We start from the raw sequence: 23,126 nt of genomic DNA, 5'->3' as shown, positions 1-23,126 counted from the left end.
AAACGGTAACATATTCAGACTATTAGCTCATAAAAAGATATTTTTTCATGATTTTTGAAACCTGAAGTTCAAAATTACCAAAATATTAATAGTATAATTTTCGTCTAATTTATGACCTTCTTCATTTTTAATAATGTAATATCTTATCCAGGAAATTTATTTGTGTTAAGTATATCAATAATTTAAACCGTTATATTGATAGAAATTAAAAAACGATTGATCTATTTAGAAATAAATACGCTAACGCTTTCATTGCATTGGCCTTATAAAAATACAGTAATTTTCTTTTATGTAAATTTTATTAAATAGATTAATTAATACTAACTTATGAATAAACATTGGGGTTATTATAAGATAACATTCTAATATATTCTTCATTCATTCATTCTTGGTAATATTAGAAAATTAAAAGAAAACTGCTTAACTTAATTATATTTATATTTAAATATTTAGTTTTATTAATAATTTATTGATAGACAAATTGAAAAAATGGTTTATTACATGGAAATTTTTAAAGTGATGGAAGCCGGTGTCCTACCGTACAGTGGTGGAGGTTCAAGTTAATATGGGACAAAATTTGTATTAATATTAAATAACGAAAATAAAACTGTCTGTGATGTAATAACCTTAATTATTAAGTATTGATTGATAATTTAAACAAACCGTAACATATTCAGACTATTAGCTCATAAAAAAGATATTTTTTCATGATTTTTGAAACCTGAAGTTCGAAATTACCAAAGTATTAATAGTATAATTTTCGTCTAATTTATGACCTTCTTCATTTTTAATAATGTAATATCTTATCCAGGAAATTTATTTGTGTTAATTATATCAATAATTTAAAACGTTATATTGATAGAAATTAAAAAACGATTGATCTATTTAGAAATAAATACGCTAACGCTTTAGAAAAAAACGCTTGGCCTTAGAAAAATGCAGTCATTTTGTTTTATGTAAATTTTATTAAATAGATTAATTAATACTGATTACTGAATAAACATTGGGGTTATTATAAAATAACATTCTAATATATTCTTCATTCATTCATTCATTTATTCTTGATAATATTAGAAAATAAAAAGGAAACTGATTAACTTAATTATATTTATATTTAAATATTCAATTTTATTAATAATTTATTGATAGAGAAATTGAAAAAATGTACGTAAGTACCAAAGTATTAATAGTATAATTTTCGTCTAATTTATGACCTTCTTCATTTTTAATAATGTAATATCTTATCCAGGAAATTTATTTGTGTTAAGTATATCAATAATTTAAACCGTTATGTTGATAGAAATTTAAAAACGATTGATCTATTTAGAAATAAATACGCTAACGCTTTCATTGCATTGGCCTTATAAAAATGCAGTCATTTTGTTTTATGTAAATTTTATTAAATAGATTAATTAATACTAATTACTGAATAAACATTGGGGTTATTATAAGATAACATTCTAATATATTCTTCATTCATTCATTCTTCATAATATTAGAAAATAAAAGAAAACTGCTTAACTTAATTATATTTATATTTAAATATTTAATTTTATTAATAATTTATTGATAGACAAATTGAAAAAATGGTTTATTGCATGGAAATTTTTAAAGTGGTGGAAGCCGGTGTCCTACCGTACAGTGGTGGAGGTTCAAGTTAATATGGGACAAAATTTGTATTAATATTAAATAACGAAAATACAATTGTCTGTAATATGATAACGTTGGTAATTAAATATTGATTGATAATTTAAACAAACAGTAACATATTAAAACTATTAGTTAATGAATCAAATAAGAGCAAAACATTGCGATGCGAATTAGCAATGTATTAATGGTATAATTTTCGTCTAATTAATGACATTTTTGATAATGTAATAATTTATTCAGGAATTATATTGATAAAAATTTAGAATTTATTTAGAAACAGATACAATAACGTCTTCATTACGCTGTCATCATTATAAAAGTTCCATGATTAAAAGATAATTAAATAGAAATAACCCGTGTAATCTTATACAGTAGTGCAAATAAATTTGTTAAAATATTACCGAATGAATAGAGGACTGTCATTTATCTGAGATATACATAGTAAAAGAATAATTGATTAACTTCATATTAAGTTTGCAGTTTTTTGTAATTAAACAATTATATGACTTTGTTGACACCTGTTGTTGGCCTGTACTTGCGTTAATATTTTTCATTGTATTTTGGGATTATCTGCTTATTCATTATTATTAGAAGTCCGTTTTCTTCTATCCGGTAATTTTGTAGCTGAAACAGGAACAAAATTATAAAGGACCCACATACATAAACAAAACAAATGAGCTTAACCCGCCGCAATTTGTAAATTCGTTTAAGAGTCAGACAATATTTTCCTTCTCATTTTATTCTAATTAAAAAGAGACGCAATGCTGTCTCGTTCGTTCGAACACGTAAACGAATGAGCCAGTTAAAGTCGTCCGGTTGTCAGACGTATGCAAAATTCTTGAAAGCAATAGTGATAATCTAACCTATAAACAATTGTTGCTGTATAATTAACTGTAATTTTTCGAGGTAATATGATGTTAAAATAAATTATATTTGATAACATTTTGGTTCAATTGTTTTATTTAGATTGGAATTTTGTTGTATGCCAAAGCCAAACTGAACCAAAACTCAGAGTTGATGTGGCAACATTGCGACGTTTTGATGTTACAAATTTAGATGACATATGTACTAATACAATTACTTTTTTATAAATCGTTTTTTAAACAGTTTTATTTTGATTAGTTCTATTAGAATTATAATTTAATCTCCACGAGAATTTGTAATATAAGCCATTTGTTATTGTGATTGTATTAACGTATGCGCTTTATTAATATTCTTTGTGAGATTTCTGTCGAAATGCACGAGTGATTCATCCGCATTTTGTGACTCATTCAATGAATGAATCTGTTTAGTGTCCACAACTATTTTGCTTTTTATTTTTTATACCGATCGAAAAGTTTATGGCTAAAGAATACCCGCTTTTGTTAACGTAACCAAATATGAAACAAACTCGACCGGCGTTAATTAGTCTTACTGACGCCATCTATGGGTCAATGAGACCATCAAACAGTCCGAAGCAAAATAATCTGGCCTGGGTCGTCAAGCGTTCGGAATGCGTCATTCCGGCAGGATTAGGGCGTTTCAGGTATGAAAGGGGGGAGTGGGTGGCGCGTCAAGGGTTGCGCGCAACGTCACGTTAATTGTCAACACCGAAGTTTCAACCTCGTTTGCCGTGTCCGATGAATATTTCAGGAGGACTGGGCAGGCATATCATCAGTATCGCTTAACTTCTTTTCTAACGCCCGTCTCGCTAATTGATAACGATCCGACTGGAGGGTTCTAATGAGCCGGGACTGAGCGCCATCTTAATTGATTTGGAATTGATTTTTTCTGCTGATCTTATTATTTAATGGACTCGACTCGATTACTTCTCGGTCTCAAATCATCTAAGCTGTCACAAAAATATTAGTTTTTTTGCTTTGGTTTATTTTATCAGTACCCATTCACTCTTCCAAATCCAGCGCTCTTTTTTAACTTTTTAGCAGAACAATTTCTTCATTTGAGCCTGTAAAGAGCTAAGTGTCACTGAAAGACCGATGGCAATTGGTGGAAAGGCAATTCAAAACGCAATTTTTTGGATTTAGTCATCGGTCCATGTTGCCAGTTCTTGTTAATTATACATATATTTGAATTTTATTAAATAAATTAATCAACCAGTACCCTACCGTACAGTGGTTGAGATTCATACTAATATGGGACAAACTTTGTATTAATATTAAACTTTTTTACCTTTTTACTACAACAATTTCTTCATTTGAGCCTGTAAAGAGCTAAGTGTCACTGAAAGACCGATGGCAATTGGTGGAAAGGCAATTCAAAACGCAATTTTTTGGATTTAGTTATCGGTCCATGTTGCCAATTCTTGTTAATTATACATATATTTGAATTTTATTAAATAAATTAATCAACCAGTACCCTACCGTACAGTGGTTGAGATTCATACTAATATGGGACAAACTTTGTATTAATATTAAACTTTTTTACCTTTTTAGTAAAAACAATTTCTTCATTTGAGCCTGTAAAGGGCTAAGTGTCACTGAAAGACCGATGGCAATTGGTGGAAAGGCAATTCAAAACGCAATTTTTTGGATTTAGTCATCGGTCCATGTTGCCAGTTCTTGTTAATTATACATATATTTGAAGAATGTAATATACATTGAATAAATTATCTTAAATTCACAAATTGAGGACAAGCCAAGCTATACTTCAATAAAAATATGCGCCTTTTTTGATCTCATTTACCTATGCTTCAACACTTGTAACGCATAGATCCGAATTGGCTTTATGTTTGACTATCATCGAAATTACGGAACAAACAATAGCTTAGCAAACATAGTTTACCGACGATAATTGGCTCGTTGATTACAGTTTCCCGCTTTTTTACTTTAATTTGTTTATCGCAAAATTTTTAGTGGTATATTTATGATGTGAGTTGAGTCGGCTCTTTTATTGGGAAGGTATAGTCCGTGCATAATTTATAGAATCGTATATTATCTTCCGGGCTATAAACATAATCAAGATCATTCCGGATCGATCCCCAAAGTAACTCCGGACGTGTTGTTGTTCGATTCATTAGGACATCGTTGTTAACTGATTGGAAATTCCGTCCATCGTCCGCCTTGTCGTTAATATACGTCGTCGATATCCTCGAGGAAATTGGAAGATCCTACATCGCCGCCGCGCGATCTCCACCATCGATGGAAACTTAAATATTGACAAGGATCGGGCCACGTGCCGTTGAAATGGACCTGGACCCGCTTACCGCTACCCGAAAAAAAAAATAGAGGACCCGGTCTCGTTCGATTCTCCATTAGGGGGCGATTTATCGATCCTGTTTCCGCAGGATTTCTGCCTATGTTGGTTGCTGTGTTTTTTTCCATCGTTTTCTGGTGTAAATTGAGGTTTGTTGTAGTTTTTTTTAGATAAATTGGGCTATTTTTTATATGTATATGCCCTAAACATAGTTTTAAAGGATTTTTTAAATTTCAAACCTTATTCTAAGTATGTCCAAGTGAAGTGCTGCTCAGACAAGTCAGGACTCATATGTCGGAACAAGTAATAAGCAGGAACAAAGTCTGGAGAATACAACGTACGTTAAAATCGGTGGAGCTTGGTTACCATAAATCTCACAAAGCACTCGGTGACCTTTAGCCACCTTTCTATTCAAAATTAGGTAAAAAAGTAAAACTTCCCGCAAATACAATTTACTCGGTATAAATTCGGACATTTCCAACGTACTGAAAAATGTGTTGCAAAATGTAACATTTTTAAATTATTGAAATGTATATTGAAAGTCTCTTCATAAAATTCCTAGAGTAGTTTGTAAATTTTACGATTATTTAACCGTTTTTTGTTAATAAGTTGTGTAAAAAATCAGAATTACTATATTTGTCATGAAAATAATACTCAACTGGATCATCAGTCATCATTGAAGGATAAATTAACAGTGCACATGCTGGAGACACCTTCTAAAAAATATATGTTATTCATACTTGTAGTTCATGTTTCAAGTTTATATATGCCCAGTAATCAGATCAGGTGGTGTTAAACGTTTTAGTCTACACACTTCACTATCACGTCGCATATTTAGCTGATTAGCGACTACATTGGGATGCACTGACACTCTTTCGAAGTACTTCACACAAACTCGTTGAATTACACTCGTTATAGGTTCTAGAGGAATACCGCGTTGTATCACTTTATTTGAAATATAGTACGGAGCATCAACAATGGCACGCAACACCTTATTTTGGAACCGTTGAATGATGGATATATTAGATTTGCCAGCGGTATTCCATAATTGCATTCTATACGACCAAATAGGCTTGACCTTGTTATCTAATGATAATTTGAATTTGCGCCCAATGAGCCAATCCATTTGATATAATTTAAGTCCAAGTTGTTTCTATTTAGAGAATATGTGCTTCTTCCAGGTTAGACGTCGATCTAAGTGCATACCAAGATATTTAACATGCTCTGCTTGGGGGAGTTGACGATGATTGATATTCCCTGGACATGTTCTTCTACGCAGGGTAAACGTTACATGGGTGGATTTTGTTTCATTAACTTTAATGCGCCATGTCTTCAACCGTAATTGTATTTGATCCAGGTGGGTTTGTAGGTTTATTGATGCTGTGACTGGATCTTCATGGGATGTCAAGATTGCTGTGTCGTCTGCGTATGTTGCCACAGTAGTTATTTTTGTGGTGGGCAGATCGGCCGTATACAGAAGATACAGTACTGGACCCAGTACACTACCTTTCGGAACTCTTGAATATATGGGATTTAATTCGGTATGTTCATCGCCTTGATTTACAATAAAATGTCTATCAGTGAGATACGATTTTAGTAACTGATAGTCCGGATGAGGGAGAAGTTTCTTTAGTTTAACCTGCAAGCCTCTATACCATACTTTGTCAAAAGCCTGAGATATATCTAGAAAAGCAGCCCAACAATATCTTGTGGCATTTAGGTCAGTGTTTATTTTGTTTACAAGTCTGTGCACTTGTTCTATAGTCCCATGCTTACTGCGAAACCCAAACCGATGTTATGGAATAATTTTTCTTTTTTCTATTATATAGTTTAGCTTCTTGATGTATAGTTTCTCAAAAACTTTCGAGATTATCGGTAATAAACTTATAGGCCGGTAGGAGGTAACATCTTCTGGTATTTTTCCTGGTTTAAGAATCATTAGTATTTTAGCTACTTTCCAGATACTAGAGAAGTAATTAATTCGTAACATAGCATTAAATATAATTGTTAATAGTTTCATACCCTTTTCTGATAGTTCTTTTAAAATTTTACCAGTAATTAAGTCATAACCAGGAACTTTTTTAATATTAATTTATCTCATTATTGTTTCTTTAACCAAACAAAAAAATCTTTTTCTGTATTGTACATGATATATGTGTATTTTTTCTTTGAAATATTTCATTATTGAGAGTTACAGAGTATGCTGCCTCCTGTATATTTTTTGTAATGTTTATTGCTGCCATTTCTAAGTCAATTTCAGTTTGTAGCGGTAAGTTTAGAGAGATGTTTCGGTCTAAGTTTTCTCTAAATGAGGACCAGTTAGTTCTATTATTGCACAGAGAAGGGGGTTTATCTTTGATGGCAATATTTGAAAAAAGTGTACTATTATTGGTGAATGATCAGAAGGCAGGTCAAAATATGATTCTGCGTGACACTTTGTATCAATATTTTTTGTAGTACAGAAATCTATAGTGTCTGTCTTTTTATTTCTGTCTGAAGGCCAATATGTTGGTTCGCCAGTAGAGATATGTTGTAAATTATCTGTCTTTATTGCTTTTAGCAGTTCTCTACCTTTTGAGGTTATTATTCTTGAACCCCACATTAAATGTTTTGCATTGAAAACTAAAATGAAAATGTTAAATGAAATGACAATACATCTCGTTAAAAAGGCTCAAAATTGTTGCTCTAGCTTGCATTTACTAAACCCAACTACCAAACTATTCTTTTCAATAAATTACGCTTCTTCCTATAACATACAACCAGTTATTTCAGTAATGTCCGTTACTTATGAGGGCGATTGTTACTTGTCCAGCACTGAAAGGGATTTAGTAAATACACACTCCTCGGGAAAGTCAAGATCCTCCTTTAAAGTCCGCGCTGCAACTAGAATTTCTTTTTGTGTTTCGCTTGTTTCTATTTATTTAGACTCAAGCGAGACACCTCTTGAACTTTCCACTTTCTACGGTACTGAGGAATAATCCTTTTAAATATATAAGAACTACGAGATACTTAGCGTCGTTATTAACATATATAGAATGATATTATTATTTATCGTTATTGGTGCTTGTGATCACAGATTTACTTTAATTATCATTACAAGATTATCAATATCATATTACGCCATCTATCGTACGCGAATGAAAATTAGTACATAACCCTATTAAATTATAATAACTAGTGTTGGGAACTATCGACTGAAATCGACTATCGACTGTTTAGTAATTGACTACTTTTTACTATCGACTGTTTCACTCGGTATTTTTGGTTCGACTGATTTTACTACTTTTTACTAGTGATTGTTTTCAGTCGCTATTTTCCGTCCTACTGATTTTGTTACCATTTACTATCGACTGTTTCAGTCGTGTACTTTTAGTTACTATTTTTGGTTCTACTAGTTTCATTTGACCGATTTTTAACGTTCTGGCGCTGTCTTCTAGCCACGACCGTGACAAAATTTTACCCAATTTATGCTTACATAGATTTATATGTAATATATATAGTTTTATGATTTTTTTGGTAGTTTGCTTGTAAATAACAATATATTGCATATTAATATAGCTGCATTTTGGAGCGATTTTTCAAGATTATTAATGTAATAGGGTAAAAGGATTTAAATTGTGATTAATAAATACTAAAATACTTTTGACTGTTTTTATGGCAATAATAGGTAATATTTCGATTACTGTCTCGATTTTTGTTAAAAACTATTTCCGTTCAATAAATAAAGTATTTACTTTATTTAAAGAGCTCTAGTAGTTATGTCATGAATTAGTTTTTTTTTCTAAGATTAGGTATATGTTTAATTTTTATTTAGTATTTATGGTTATTGTACATCTTTAGTATTGTCTATATTTATTATAGTATATTATTTGAAAATAGCAATTATTATATTACAATTCCATAGAAAAATTCCATTCCTTTTTACAGATCCACAGAACATTCAAATATATATTATATATATAATAGTATTCAGTAATTAGTTTTTTTATTTTCTTTTTTAAAGTTAGTACGTGAAGGAATATGTACATCTCCGTCTCGCTTGTTAAGAAAACTAAGCACATAAAATTAATAGGTCCAATAATTATCTCCGTCCTTTCCTCCTGTTTTTTAACTATCGACTGTTCTGCGACTATCGACTTTTTCGACTGTTTTCAGTAGATAGTTCCCAACCCTAATAATAACCTGAATAGTTTTACGTAAGCTGAATAGTATGCAGGAAAATACAAAAGAGAGAATTGCATCCAGCTTCATAGACACGTCATTCTCCATCAAATTGTTAAAGAAAACTAAGGGTTTGTTCGTTTTATTATAGCTCGATTGTTATGTAACAATAAAGAAAAGAATAGCGTGATATAGTGGTTATGAAATATATTGTTTGTTCCTTTAATAGCTGTTGCATAACAATACTTAGACTGACGTTCGGTAAAGACTCAGAGCGCCAAAAGGTATTGTTGTCGTCACTACGCCCAAGGAAAATATATATTTGACGATAGATATCATCAAAGATGGTTATCATGCCTTTACTAGGTATAAAAACGCAATAATACATTGCCTGTGGTTCTATTTTTTTTTTTTTAGGATAAACATTTTTATAGCAAATTGCGTTATCTTTTCCCATTCTTTTATTAGAATGGAATGCATGGTACCTGAACAGACTGACGATGAGCAATAGGCAAACAAACGTATTGTTATCGCTGTTCGATTTATTCATTCTAATCCATCTGATTTAGTTTTTCTCTGGTGCAACGTCCTAATCCCTGGTGATATCTGAACACTCTTAGATATCAAGGCAAATAAATTATGTACGAGGGTCACTATTTATATTTCGGGAATAGGAAGAAAACAAATAGTTAAGCTGCCAATACATTTTTATTGTTTTTCAAAGTACTCGCCCCTATGATCGATACACTTTTGCATACGCTTAAACCAATTCTCAAAGCATTTATTCCATTCCGATTATCTTCAAAACATGATTTTTGAATGCTTCAATAGCTTCTTCGGATGATGAAAGTTGTTGACCACGCAGTTTATTCTTCACGGATGCGAACAAAAAGAAGTTATTGGGTGCCAAATCAGGGCTGTATGGCGGATAACCCATCAATTCGATGTTTTGAGTGCTCAAATAGTCTCTTGTTTGAGAGCTCGTATTGTCATGATGAAGAACAATCCGGCGTCTCTTATTTGTTTTCCTTATTTCACCGAAGACTTCTCGAAAACAAATGATAGTGTACCAATCAGAATTTATTGTTCTACGATCCTCTAGAGGCACTGTTGCAATATGACCAGTTTTCCCGAAGAAACAGGCCACCGTTTTCTTTGAAGTGCTTCGTGCGCTAACAACTTTTGTTGGATTTGGTTCAACTTGGAACATCAACTGCTGCTTACTTTCGGGCTCATACAAATATATCCATGATTCATCACCTGTTAAGATGTTATAAATGTCTTTAGAAGAAACGCGATTGAATTTCTTAAGCATTTCTTTGCACCAATCGACACGAGCCTTTTTTGAGCGATTGTCAAATTGTGTGGGATCCACGCGAAGAAAACTTTCGCACAGCTAAGTGTTCATGTAAAATCGCATATATGCTGGTGGAATTAATACTTAGAGATGCCTCAATCTCACTATAGGTGACATGAAGATCTTGCTTAATCATTTCGCACACAGCATCGTTGTTTTCTGGCACAACAGCCGATTTTGGACGACCTTCACGAAACTCGTTGGACAGCAAACTACGACCACGATTGAATTCACTAAACCACCCATACACGGTGGTTTTTGATGGAGCTTCATCGCCAAAAGTAAAATTCTTGATTGATGCACTCTTGTTGTGATAATCGACGTCGAAAATCATAAAAAATCATCGCACGAAAATGTTCACGATTCAGTTCCATTTTTTGCCGAGACGAAACTGTCAACTAAATATAGAATAAACAAAAAGCGTCCGTGCGACAAAATGTTCTGAGTACGTATATCGTCAAAAATGTCAAATGGACTTACATGACAGTGTTGCCAATTTCCGAAATGTAAATAGTAACCCTCGTACAAGTGAGCGAGCTGGAAAACACCTGATGATAAGTTCTACGGGATTAGTTAGAAGTTAACTTCTGTTTTTGTTTAATACTATGATAAACCATGATAAATTATAGTTCATCCGATTCGAATAAGAACCAAGAACAGGAAGTTACTTGAACGCCATAAAAATACCTGTTAAATCAACAGCGATTGAAACCACACCATTATACACCATCAACTCTAGAAAAACATTATTGTTTGGTCTACACCCCCCCCCCAGGCCGGCGGTCCTTTAATCTTTCTTCAAAATAAAGCAAGAATAATAATAAAGAAACGAAACAAAACTGCCTTAGGACCACACGGGCACACGTTTCCGATACAATGGTCTTTTTTTCGGTGATAACAAAGTTTCGTCACCGTAAAACCATACATTCGAGACAATGAACCCATATCGGCTATTGTTTGGAACGTTTGAATGCTGATACACATTTTATCACCGTGCGCTGCGTTGATATAATGGTTAAAAGAGGGAGTAAACATTCAGCCAAGACAAATATGCGTTAAGTGTAAATAGGCAATCTCTTGTTGAAGTTTAGATATAGAAAGTTATAAGTTTTTCGAAAATAGCTCGTATGCAATTGTTTACTTTATTCCATTTCATCTAATAGTTTCAACCCGTCAAGACTTTTCCGTCAGATGAAGATAAGTTTAGTTTTCTCTTAATTTAGTTCTAATTTATGTTGCTAAATAAATTATATCAAACAAATCACTACGTAAGTGAAGCTTCAGTTTTCTATCAATAAATATATAAGCAAAAACAGAAACCGAATAACGCTATCTCTTATTACTAATCTAATTCTGGAGAATCATGAAGTGCAAGCAAGCAACGTTGCCAGTTCTTGCGAATTACGTACCTTTAAAGAATATTATCTGGGAAAAGAGTATAGATTTTAATAAAAGATACTCATATAAAGTACATGGAGTCATATTTATCTGTACTTTTACTTTCGCAGAGTCAACTATGCCCAAAATCTAATGAATTTGGATATAAAATTTGTATAGATTTGAATCCATTTTGCAATATTAAAATAATAATTGAATTGGTTCGCACCTGGATGGAATGACCTCATATATACTGTTATTACTGTCTACTATTTATAATCAATATATAAAAATACAAGAACAAATAATCTATAAATAACAAATCTTACAAGACAAAACTTTTGACAGTACCAATTGATTTCATAGATTTGCCAGAGGTTATACTTGTATTTATGTTATGACTACAAAGAAGTTTATTTATTTTTTCGGCGTTTTAGAAGGATAAGTATTTGTTATAGTAGTAAAGGGTTATATCATGTGTACATATTTGATTCAATTGTTTATATTTGTCATATTACTTATAAATTTGAGTATACAATTAATATCAGTTGGGTTATGTGTACAATTACCCAGAGTATACAATAAAAAATATGTTGTGTTAGCATACGCATATGGTTAAGAGATTAATTGAAAAGTCCCCGGTCTGACATATAGATCGCGCTACTACAAGCTTTTTTAACTAGCTTCTTTAGTTAGCCATTATGTTGAATAAAAAAACTAATTTTGCCAAAAAAATGTGTTTTACTATGGTAGGCCGGTGACTTTTTAATTGACCTGTTACGTGTGTATAACGGTGAATTTAAATTAACTGAGAACTACATGCAGTTTTACTGGACATATAACCTCGTTAAAAGTTTTGGGTACTCCATATAATGACTCATCCCGTAAAAAACTCCCAAGGATTTCGGAAATTTTCTCGGAACCGAATGTGTAAGTAGGAGAGAGCGAGAAAGAGAGAGAGAGAGAGAGAAGTTCTCGAGAGCTCAGAGCGTAGTACAGGACAGGTTCAAGGAAATTGTTTCGGACACCCGATGCATCGAGACTCTACGTTATCAGACGTCGTGCAGGCCTGAACGAAAGTGGTGCGTCCCATCCGAGACCGGTTGGTTCTTTCTTCGACGCCTTCTCTCGATCTCGTTCCCTGTGTGTGTGTGTATGTCGTGATTTGTTGGTGGAAAATGGGCGATAAAACGGAGATCAGACTTGCTGCATCCAAACAGCGATGTCGAAAAGTACGTAAGGCATTGTTCTGGTGAAAGAAAATTGTTTCATTGCTCTTAGCGGTTGCCGTAGGAATTTCGGTGATTTCTCTTTTCTCAACGCTGTTTACTATTTATAAATGCATACGCAAAGATTAATATTGCGTTGGATATTATAATGAATCCTAAATGGTGTCTTCGTCGTCGTCTACAACCTGTTGAAGGCAACGGTATCATGATTATCAAATACTATCCATGGGATGTGAGCTAATACAGTAAGAGAAGCAATATTGTTAAAATTGTATTTACCCTTGTCATTTGATCGCTGATTGTACTTAAACCATATAACAATTATTTCTTCTTGGCAACTCAAAATACATGTATTTTGGGGTGATACAAAAATCCAAGATAAATTATACATCAGAAAACGTAAACAGAAATCCACTCATTTTTTGAAAATAGACTTTTCATTGTATAACTTAAAAAAGGTTGTATTCTTATATGTAGTATTCTTTATATTCCTTGTAATTTTTATTCACCTGGTTATAGGAAATGATAGCAAAGAATTAATCAAAATTTAACCGATTTGATTGATAATAACTGATTATATTTGAATCATATAGGGATTACATTTATTCATCACCACTGTCATATTCATTCTGCTATTAAAAACATGCATTTAATTTTTTTAGCATGATATACCCATGATATAACTCAGTACAACACTGTGTCACTGTGTAAATTATGTATTGATTGATTTTTTTAAGTGTTTTTGTGAAACTATAGAAGTGTTATATATGATAATAATTACTAAGGACTTGGATTAATTTAAAATAGAGTTAGTTCTACGGTATACATACTGAACTACTTATTTCTGTATCTATGACATTCCGTTGTTAATTTAATTGGTGATAAGTAATAGAAATATAAAATCTAATCATATTCGATTGGTTTTTGTGAATCAATTCTCAAGTACATCTAAAGTATCGCTTATGTACGTTAATTGTTTTTTTTTTGATTATATGATACAATAATCTATATATAATAAGTACCACATGATTGTTGGGATAATGCGTCAGATGAGCAGTCAGATCGGACATCCCTTTGTCCATTATAATTTCATATGATGTTAAATGATTATTTTCCTTGTCTCTTAATAAAAACTAGAAATCCCACGAGAGTACCTGTGGTGCGGTCTCAAAAATGTTTCATTTCACATTCCAAACTCAATACAAGCCCACTTAATATTTTTATTTGGCGAACTCTAAATCGTAGAGCTTGGGGATTCCGTCGTTATTTTCCTGCCAACCCAGTCTAAGCCTACCTAATTAAAACATAAAACTCAACCAAGATTCCGTGGTGTAAAAACCGTAATTACTTTCCTATCAACTCAATATATGCGTATTTAATAGTTTAATTTTGTAAAGTCTAAATCACAGAAGTCCGTGATCTCGAAAAACTAATTCCTTCCGTGTCTGCCCAGTAAATATAAGCACGCAAATTTTCAAACTCTAAATGTACGATCTCTATAAGTCTCTATAATATAGAAACCGTAATTATTCTTCTGTCAACTCATTTTGAAAGCTTTAAACCAACAATATGTATAAAAATAAACTGAGCTTTATTATGTGCAATACTATAAATAAAACAATTCCCAGTGTTTACTATTTCATTAATTTATCATTAAAACATTACTAATTTCAATCTGGTTTGCGGTTATTGTTGTTCCTTCGTGGAAACCACTGACGGATATTACCTTACATAAATGTTTTGAATCATCGAATGTTTTACGATGACGTGTAACTGTGTCGCGATAACAAAAAGTATTTTCCTTTAATGGCTCAATTCAAACACGCTGTATAAAAACCGTAATTATTTTTCTGCCAGCCCAATGTAAACCTACCTTCAGGTATTACTATTTTGAGAACCGCAATTACTTTGTTGCCAATACAAAATAAATTATTTTGCGAACTCTAAATTACACATCTCGAAGAATAGTCAATGTTGCCAGATTGTGCGAATTGTATTTATGTATGAGGAATATAGTATATTGACATTCTATATCATCCAATATAAACATAATAACACAGCTATAATATAAATAATATAGCATATTAACTCTAAATCACTGAACTCGAAGAATCCTCAATGTTGCCAGATTGTGCGAATTGTGTTTATATATATTCTATGTCATGAGACAATTTACTAAAACTGTTTTTCCTTTTTCAGGTTATTGCATTCATCTGCGGTCTTATAGTCATCGTTCTGATGATCATGGGTCTGGTGTCCACCGACTGGCTGATGGCCGCCGGCTGGAGACAGGGTCTGTTCATGCATTGCATCGAGGAGAACGCTCCCGAGCCCTTGCCCTTCAACACGAGAGGCGGTGCAGGTTGTTACACTGCCAGAGACGTAGGTTAGTACCGTACTCTTTGTTATTACATGTTCGGTATATTCGCCGCGTAATTAACACCGATATCCCCCCACTCCACTGTTATTCCTAGGCCACTCCGACCCTTCGCAAGCGGGAGAACCCTGTTTGTACTTAATTGGTTATTAGCATAGAAAACAGTTTGTTTAGGACACCTTTTTAGCTAGACCGTTACCCTAGGAATGGGAATTATCTGGATCAATTGTTTTAAATTATCGGGCTTTCAGTTTTCGTCCACCTTCCCAGAGCGTTGTTAAGTAACTAATAACGATTATTTTCAGTTTAAATTGAAAAGGTAATTTAATAATATACGATATACGGATTTTTCAATAAGGCGGCTTGATTGTGGTTGTTTACTGTACGAAAAGCGTAATTACTTTCTTGTCAGCATAATATATACGCGCCAAATGTATAATTTATTTTGTACACTCTAAACCATGGTGCTCTACGACCGCCAAGATTCTATACTACATAAACCGTAACTATTTTCCTGACAACCCAGTATGAATATACCAAATATACTATTTATTTTCGCGAACTCTAAGCTATGAAGCTCAACGATCAATATTTCATACTACAAAAACCGTAAAGTTTGCAAACTCTAAGCCATGAAGCTCAACGATCTCTAATTATCCATACTACAAAAACCATAACTATTTTCTTGACAACGCAGTAATGAATATGTCAAATATATGATTTATTTTCGTGAACTCTCTCTATTCTATCGACGATCTTCAAGATTTCATACTAAAAAAGAACGCAAACTTTGCGAACTCTAAGCCATGACGCTCAACGATCTCTAAGTATCCATAGTACAAAACCCGTAACTATTTTCTTGACAACCCACTATAAATATGTCAAATGTATTATTTATTTTGCGAACTCTAAACCATGAAGGCGGTCTCCGAGATGTCATACTACAAAAATCGTAACTATTTTCCTGACAACCTAGGAAATACACTATTTATTTTGTGAACTCTAAATCATGAAGCTCAATGATCTCCAATATAAACCTAGTAAATGCATTATTTATTTTGTAAACTCTAAACCACGAAGCTCAACTGTCTCCATAATTAAATAGCACAAGAACCGTGATTATTTTTCTGTCAACACGATTTAAACCTAGTTGATGTATTTTTATTCTAGCATATATCAAAGCTTCAGCCGCCCTGTGTGTGATCACCCTCCTCACCGATCTGGTAGCCACAGTCCTCACCGGTCTGGGATTGAGGACGAAGGACCATCACACCAAATTTAAATACTACAGATTCGCCGTGATCGTGATGGGATTAGCACGTAAGTACAATCGAAAACATGTGTAACAACACAAACAAATATTTCTTTCTTTTGCAGTGGTATCGATACTTATAGCCCTCATCATATATCCCGTGTGTTTCGCAGCTGAACTAAATTTAGGTAAGGACAATAATTCGGGTCGGAAAAGGCAACCGTTAAAATATCATCCCCCTAAAACTATAAAGTTTACGATCTTTGAACGGTCCGTAGTTTCCCATGACGTCAGCAAAAACGGATTCTTATGTAGGATCTTAAATATTTTAAATAATTTCCAATAGAAAACGTGCCTTTACTTCGTCCGTATTTATACGCATGGCTAACTCGATTAAAATTTTGAAACTAACCAATACCCGAACACGAAAACGAATGTCATGTCATAATGTCCGAGTGACGATATTTAAAGTTTAAATTTGATTAATCCTATACTATTTGACAGAAATAATTTTTAATTATTCGATTCGATATATCGATTTCGATATTTTACAAAAGATCAAGAAAAAATAATAAATATAGATATGTATGTATATATATGTATATATAGATATATATATATATATATATATATATATATATATATATATATATAGATATGTATATATAATAATTAAACATATTTTTACGATGTTTAAGAAATATATTTATTTTTTTTTTTTCAAAAGATGTGGATATATCGAGTAAAACCTTGGGTATTTGTTATGTTCCGTTGGGTAAACATAGGTGACTAGATGATAATAGTAAATAAATGTATTCTACGAAATATTTTCTCAAGGGAATTCAACTTAAAATCCGAGAAAAAAAAAAGGGGAAGTAACAAGTCACAATCCTGATAATTGTAATTTCCTTGAATATCAGTATCAGTAATATCATCGAGTAAAATCTTTGTTTACCAATCGTAGCTGGCTAGATTAGATATAATTAGCGTTGGGAACTATCGATTGAAAATAGTAGAAACAGTCGATAGTAAAAAAACTAGCGACTGAAAATAGTAATTACTATTTCAGTCGTATACACACTTCGACTGTTTTTCTATTCATGATAACAGACGGAGATCTACTTATTTCTTTTCGGAGTTTCTTTGGTAAAGAAAAGGAAATAGATAATTGCAGTAATTTATGACCTTGAAAATAACACTTTGATTTTGGATGTTGTTCGTTTTACCTTATAACATTAATAAATAATCTTGAAAAATAGAATTCCAAAATGCTATTATATTAATGTACAATATATTGTTATTTACAATGATACGACAAACAACCCTTATATATTACATATAAATCATATTATTATTCTCAAGGTCGCGGCTAAGACCGCAAAGCCAGAAGGTTAAAAATCTGTAGAATGAAACTAGTAGGTCCGAAAATAGTAACTGAAAGTACACGACTGAAACAGTTGATAGTAAAAAGTAGTCAAATTAGTCGAATCGAAAATAACGACTGACAACTACTGACTGAAACAGTCGGCAGTCGACTGGTTTGGGGATATCTGTGAATGATTTTGTTAATTTTTGTTTTGTTTTGTTTTAGGAAACAGAAACATATGGGAATTCGGCTGGGCGTACGGAGTGGGCTGGGGCGTGGCCATCTTCCTCTTCAGCGGCGTGGTGCTGCTGATGTGCGACAAGGAGAGCGAAGAGATCTACTACAAAGAGCGTAAAATCGTGCACGATAACGATTCTCGTGCCTAGTGGCCACATAGTCTGCCCGATGTTGTCCTCTGATCGTAAGGGTTGGCGACAGGTCATTCCTCTCCGAACGAATGCTGACGTGAATGAGATATTCCTGTGAACCGACGTCACCGGGACACCGATCCCGTCGACGTCAGCTCGCGGGGATGAGCGTGAATGTTGCTTGCCTGTAATTGGATGTTAAACTGGTCAGTTTGATATGGAGACCATTCTTTAGTTTTATTCTGGATTAAATGTACAAGATATATAGGTTTCGTAGTGTTTAAATGTTTACGTTGACTTCGATTGGTTTTTCGTTTCGGTTCGTTAAGGTGGAAAATTATCGTCAAACTGATTAGAAACTATTGTTTTCGACGTTCCTTTGCTTGAGGGTGCGTGTTACGGCGCGACGCGATAAGACATAAAAGCGCGTCGCGCTGACTCAGGAGCCTTTCAGCCTTTTTACGTAGTGTTACCGTTTTTTTGAGGCGTTCCGACCGTACGCTCACCGTCGCCCCTCCGGTCCCCGCCTTCGTTTCCAGCAGGACTTTGGCTGATTTGTGTATTCCTCATGGTCAGCGCCGGTGGCGAGCGGCCGGTTCGCCATACTGAATGAGTGCTGTGAGTCTGAGAGGCAACCCGGGCAGGCTAGTTGCGTGGCATCTTAAGATATAAGCCTTAAAACACTTTTTCAGTTTACGACGTAAATATTCTCCGGTTCGAGACATCCACCGACGTGTGTGGTTCTTTTTTAATTAACGTGGTATACTGGGCTGACGACTTCGTTCTCATTCACCTCATGCTCATCACTAATTTAATTATATATTATTGATAACACTGTGTGACGAATTTTGTTTTTGTTCTATAACATTAAATAAAACGGTTTTTTTTGTCAAATTGGTGCATACACCATTTTAAAGTTATGATCAATTAAAGTACTATAAACAAATACAGTATGAAAATTTTAAACAGTGAAATAGACAGTGAATCAGAATAGCTCAGGTTTAAGCGGTCAATAGAAAAAATGAGCCATATATTCTGAAAGAAAATGACGAAATATTAACCTTTTCCTTCTTGTGAATATTAGAGTCCTCTTTCATTACAAACCAGCAGTTATCTTCCTTAACATCTTAGGATTCCATCTTCCATGTTAACGCTCTTTTATATGTTTTATGTCTTGGTGAAAGCGTCCTCCTTGTTCGGCGCTCACCATTCCAAAATTAATGGATAAAAAATCGAAAAATGATAATCCAAGAAATGTATTTTTTAAGACATTCTGCAATCTATTGTTTTAAATGTTTGTAACAGCAAGTCATTCACTGAAAACTCGGCAAGATTGCCTAAAAATTCATGAATTGCTTTCTTTAGAGATAGCCAGCGGCTAACTCTTTGACGGTAAGACTCTCATCTAATTCATTGTTTTTTGTTCAAGTTTTCTTATTTGTGGGCCAAAAAAATTCCTTCTTTTAATTTAGCATCACTTAACTTAGAGAAAACAGTTTTCATGTACGAAAATCCTGTACCATTTGTATCCATGGCCTTGACAACATTTTTCATTAAACCAAGTTTTATATCTAAGTGTGGAAGAAACACATTTTCTTGTGGAATTAGACATTCATATTTAACGTTTGTTTTGTTTTGTAATCTTTAACTTCATAGTGGTTTTTGATGTCTCTACTGTCCCACAAACAGAGAAACTAACAATATTTCGTGAGACGTCCCTGTAGTCCAAGCGATATAGCAACCACTTTTAAATGAGCACAAATATTCCTGTTGTACTCTTTGTATTGGATTAGGTCTAAAATTAGTTTCATGTTTTCATACATTTCTTTTAAAATAACTGAATATGCAATAGGTGCGAAAAGATTCACACTCTTCACTTCACACGAAAGGAGTATTCACACTGTTACCAAAGAACCTGACGTGTTTGATAACCATATCAATAGACAATGTTTTTAACAACGGAATTAAGGATTCAAAACACGTAATCACATTTATGTTTGAGAAATCGTGTCACACAGTGTAATCAAAGCATATTCATCGTTCAGTATATATCGATAAATCGGTCGATGTCTCCAGCGGATGATATCAATTATTGACAGGGTTCCCGAGCAGTTTGGACACAGTTTCCCCCTTCATCAACACAACCATCATCCTCATCATCGCTCGGTATGTATGTACATAATCATCCGGAACCAGCCCGACACTTGTACCTAATCTTAAAACGACGTCCGTATAATTAGTGACCATGATAGTACTCAGAAATTGTGTCCGGCCTGCCGAGACCCTTAATCTGGAATTTCCTAGTTGATAAGTTATTGTTAAGGAAAATAATTTATACATGTATATCATTATACCGATATAAACATATATATATATATATATATTTGCCAGAAAAAATCTAATACTTCTCCTATTCGATTTCCATTCGGTTGAGTAACGTTTAAGAGTAGTTTATCATTAAACGTACATAAATATTTGTAATTAGATAGTTGATAAGGACCTTTTTTGCGACTTGATGTCGACAAACCGCGGGGCATTCCTTTCGTTGGAGTAACCGTTCAGTTTTCTCCCCACACTCACTGTCCCCCTCTGCGTAATCAAAAGAAAATGAAACGCGATTTGTCACGGGTGACTGGATTGTCATTTTCGAGAACATACCGAGACGTTTTGTGATATCACGAATTGATTTAATACACCTAGGTGAGTTGATCTAGCGAGCATATCCATCTTCCCAAATTGTTTCTGACTTGTATCTAGTCGTTTTTTTTGTTATTATTTATATTACACTACGGCAGTTGTTTTTAAAATTTAAACTGGACCAAAAGACCGTTTTATATTTTTGGATTCACTGTTATTATTATTTTGTTTGCGACGAGGCAACACTGTAAAAAAATTGCAGATTCTATACTGTGCATTTAACAGGAAACGTAGTATTGTGATATAATAGCTTATGTATATATTATATAGTATTATTAATGGTACACCGCCTTTTTTTTCTATACGCAGCACTAAAGGTTTTGCATCCCGTTGTACGACCTTTATTTTGTTAATTATTTTGATTAACATGTCATGTATATTTATTTATTTATTTACCTTACCCTGAAAAACTGTGTTGATTTAATAAAAACTGTAACATATTTATTTTGTCCCTAATAAATAGCTTTTGATTAATTTTCAAATCTGTATAAATATTTTTTATGAATCGTCTCTTTTTTTTCAATGTAACAAAAATATATATGGTAATATTTCTATTAATTTGTTTTAGTTCTTAAAATCCATGCGGAGATCTCTGGTGGGAGCACTGAATTAAATGTGATAATACAGTATGTATTTACATACTAAAAAAGCACATACAAGTGAAAATTCAATTAAATTTTCTATTTTTACAATCTATCTTTTATTTCCATAATCAATTTTTACAATGTAAAATATTTTTTGAACTATGGCGACCTCTAGTGAAGAATCATTAAATTAATAGGGAAATGAAAAAGTACAGATTTCTGTAGGCATTTTGCAAAACAGACTTCTATTTACAAAAAATCACATTACAGGTTTCTGTTCACAAAAAGTGCCTTACAGATTCCTGTTTAGAAAATAATTTCATACCCTTTAAGTTCTTGCACCTGTGCCTAGATGTCACAACCCAAACTATAAATAATTAGTTCAAAGAGGTCACTAAAACTAAATATATAATACGATATATATTTACATACTAAGAAAACACAATTAAGAAAATATATAGCATGTGTTTTTACCATATAAAATATTCTTATAACGACAGCGCCATCTAACCAAAGACCGCTTAACTAATGAGTACGTAATATAATTTATATATTAAAGTTTTCTGTTTACAAGTACTAAGTTACAGGTTCCTGTATGGAAAATTATTTTATATCCTTTTAGTTCTCCCATTTGCGCCTAGGTGTCGGAACCCAAACTTATATTAATTATCAACATAGAAAATGATTATCAATAATAACATGTTTCAAAGATGTCATATAAACTTAATTTACAGTAAAAAAATCTCTGGCGTAAATGCCCTGAAGTAAATGCTATAATACCATATATATTTACATGATAAGGAAACACAAACAAGTCAAAATATAATTAAATTTATTGTTACAAAATAAAATATTTTAAACATACGGCGCCATCCAATTAAAAAACGTTGAACTAGCAGCAAAATAATATAATGCAACAGATTTCTGTAATAATTTAAAATATATGATAGGTTAAAAATTAAATTATAGATTTCTGTTTAAGAAAAAATTATTACCGGTTCCTGCTTTGAAATTACTTATGTCTGATTTCAGTCATGGCGTTTCCTCCTAGATGTCGCAACCTTAACTAACATTAATTATCATTACGTATTTAAAGATGTTATATAAACTTAAATATTAGTTGAAAAATTAAAAATAGAAAGCTCCTTTTTAGAAATCAAGTTAGTTTTTCTTTCATCTTTTTTAATGCTGTGGCAACATCTAGTGGGATATGACTAAACCAAATGTTTTTAATTTTTACAGATTGCTGCTTCCGATTAATACGTAGTTACGGTAATTAGCTCTAGATGTCACAACCATTGTATAATATGTTGCCGTCTGTAGTCATCAATTTTACTGACAAAATCATGGCTATGCCGGCTCGCTTAAAACTTTTCAAATAAAAGACATAGTTTAGTTGATTATTATTCATCTAACAACCATAGAAATATAAATATACAGGTGCGTTAAACAATATACATTTGATACAACGAAGCCGATCGAGATAAAAAGTTCCGTAGAGAAAAAAAAAACGAAA

At 32.8% G+C, this 23,126-nt stretch overlaps 1 protein-coding gene across 3 annotated transcripts in view; it reads left to right on the top strand.

The window, feature by feature from the left end:
- Nucleotides 1–21,580, top strand: part of LOC143200107 (transmembrane protein 47) — a 99,573-nt gene extending 77,993 nt beyond the window's left edge. For 2 of the 3 annotated variants that reach the window (XM_076410429.1, XM_076410430.1), the window contains 4 exons: nt 15,166–15,352; nt 16,514–16,663; nt 16,721–16,783; nt 18,187–21,580. In XM_076410429.1, coding sequence (XP_076266544.1) covers nt 15,166–15,352; nt 16,514–16,663; nt 16,721–16,783; nt 18,187–18,347 — 561 coding nt within the window. In that variant the 3' untranslated portion in view covers nt 18,348–21,580. Of the gene's footprint in view, nt 1–12,786; nt 12,970–15,165; nt 15,353–16,513; nt 16,664–16,720; nt 16,784–18,186 lie in introns of those variants that run through there. The other variant, XM_076410428.1, reaches the window with a different exon arrangement.
- The last annotated feature ends 1,546 nt before the right edge of the window (nt 21,581–23,126 follow it).

Source organism: Rhynchophorus ferrugineus, unplaced genomic scaffold (genome assembly GCF_030347505.1).
Source record: "Rhynchophorus ferrugineus isolate W39M unplaced genomic scaffold, kcgeb_rfMv2 rfM7, whole genome shotgun sequence".
Classification (NCBI taxonomy): domain Eukaryota; kingdom Metazoa; phylum Arthropoda; class Insecta; order Coleoptera; family Curculionidae; genus Rhynchophorus; species Rhynchophorus ferrugineus.
Note: the sequence above shows the minus strand (reverse complement) of the source record. Positions and strands in the feature narration are given on the sequence as shown.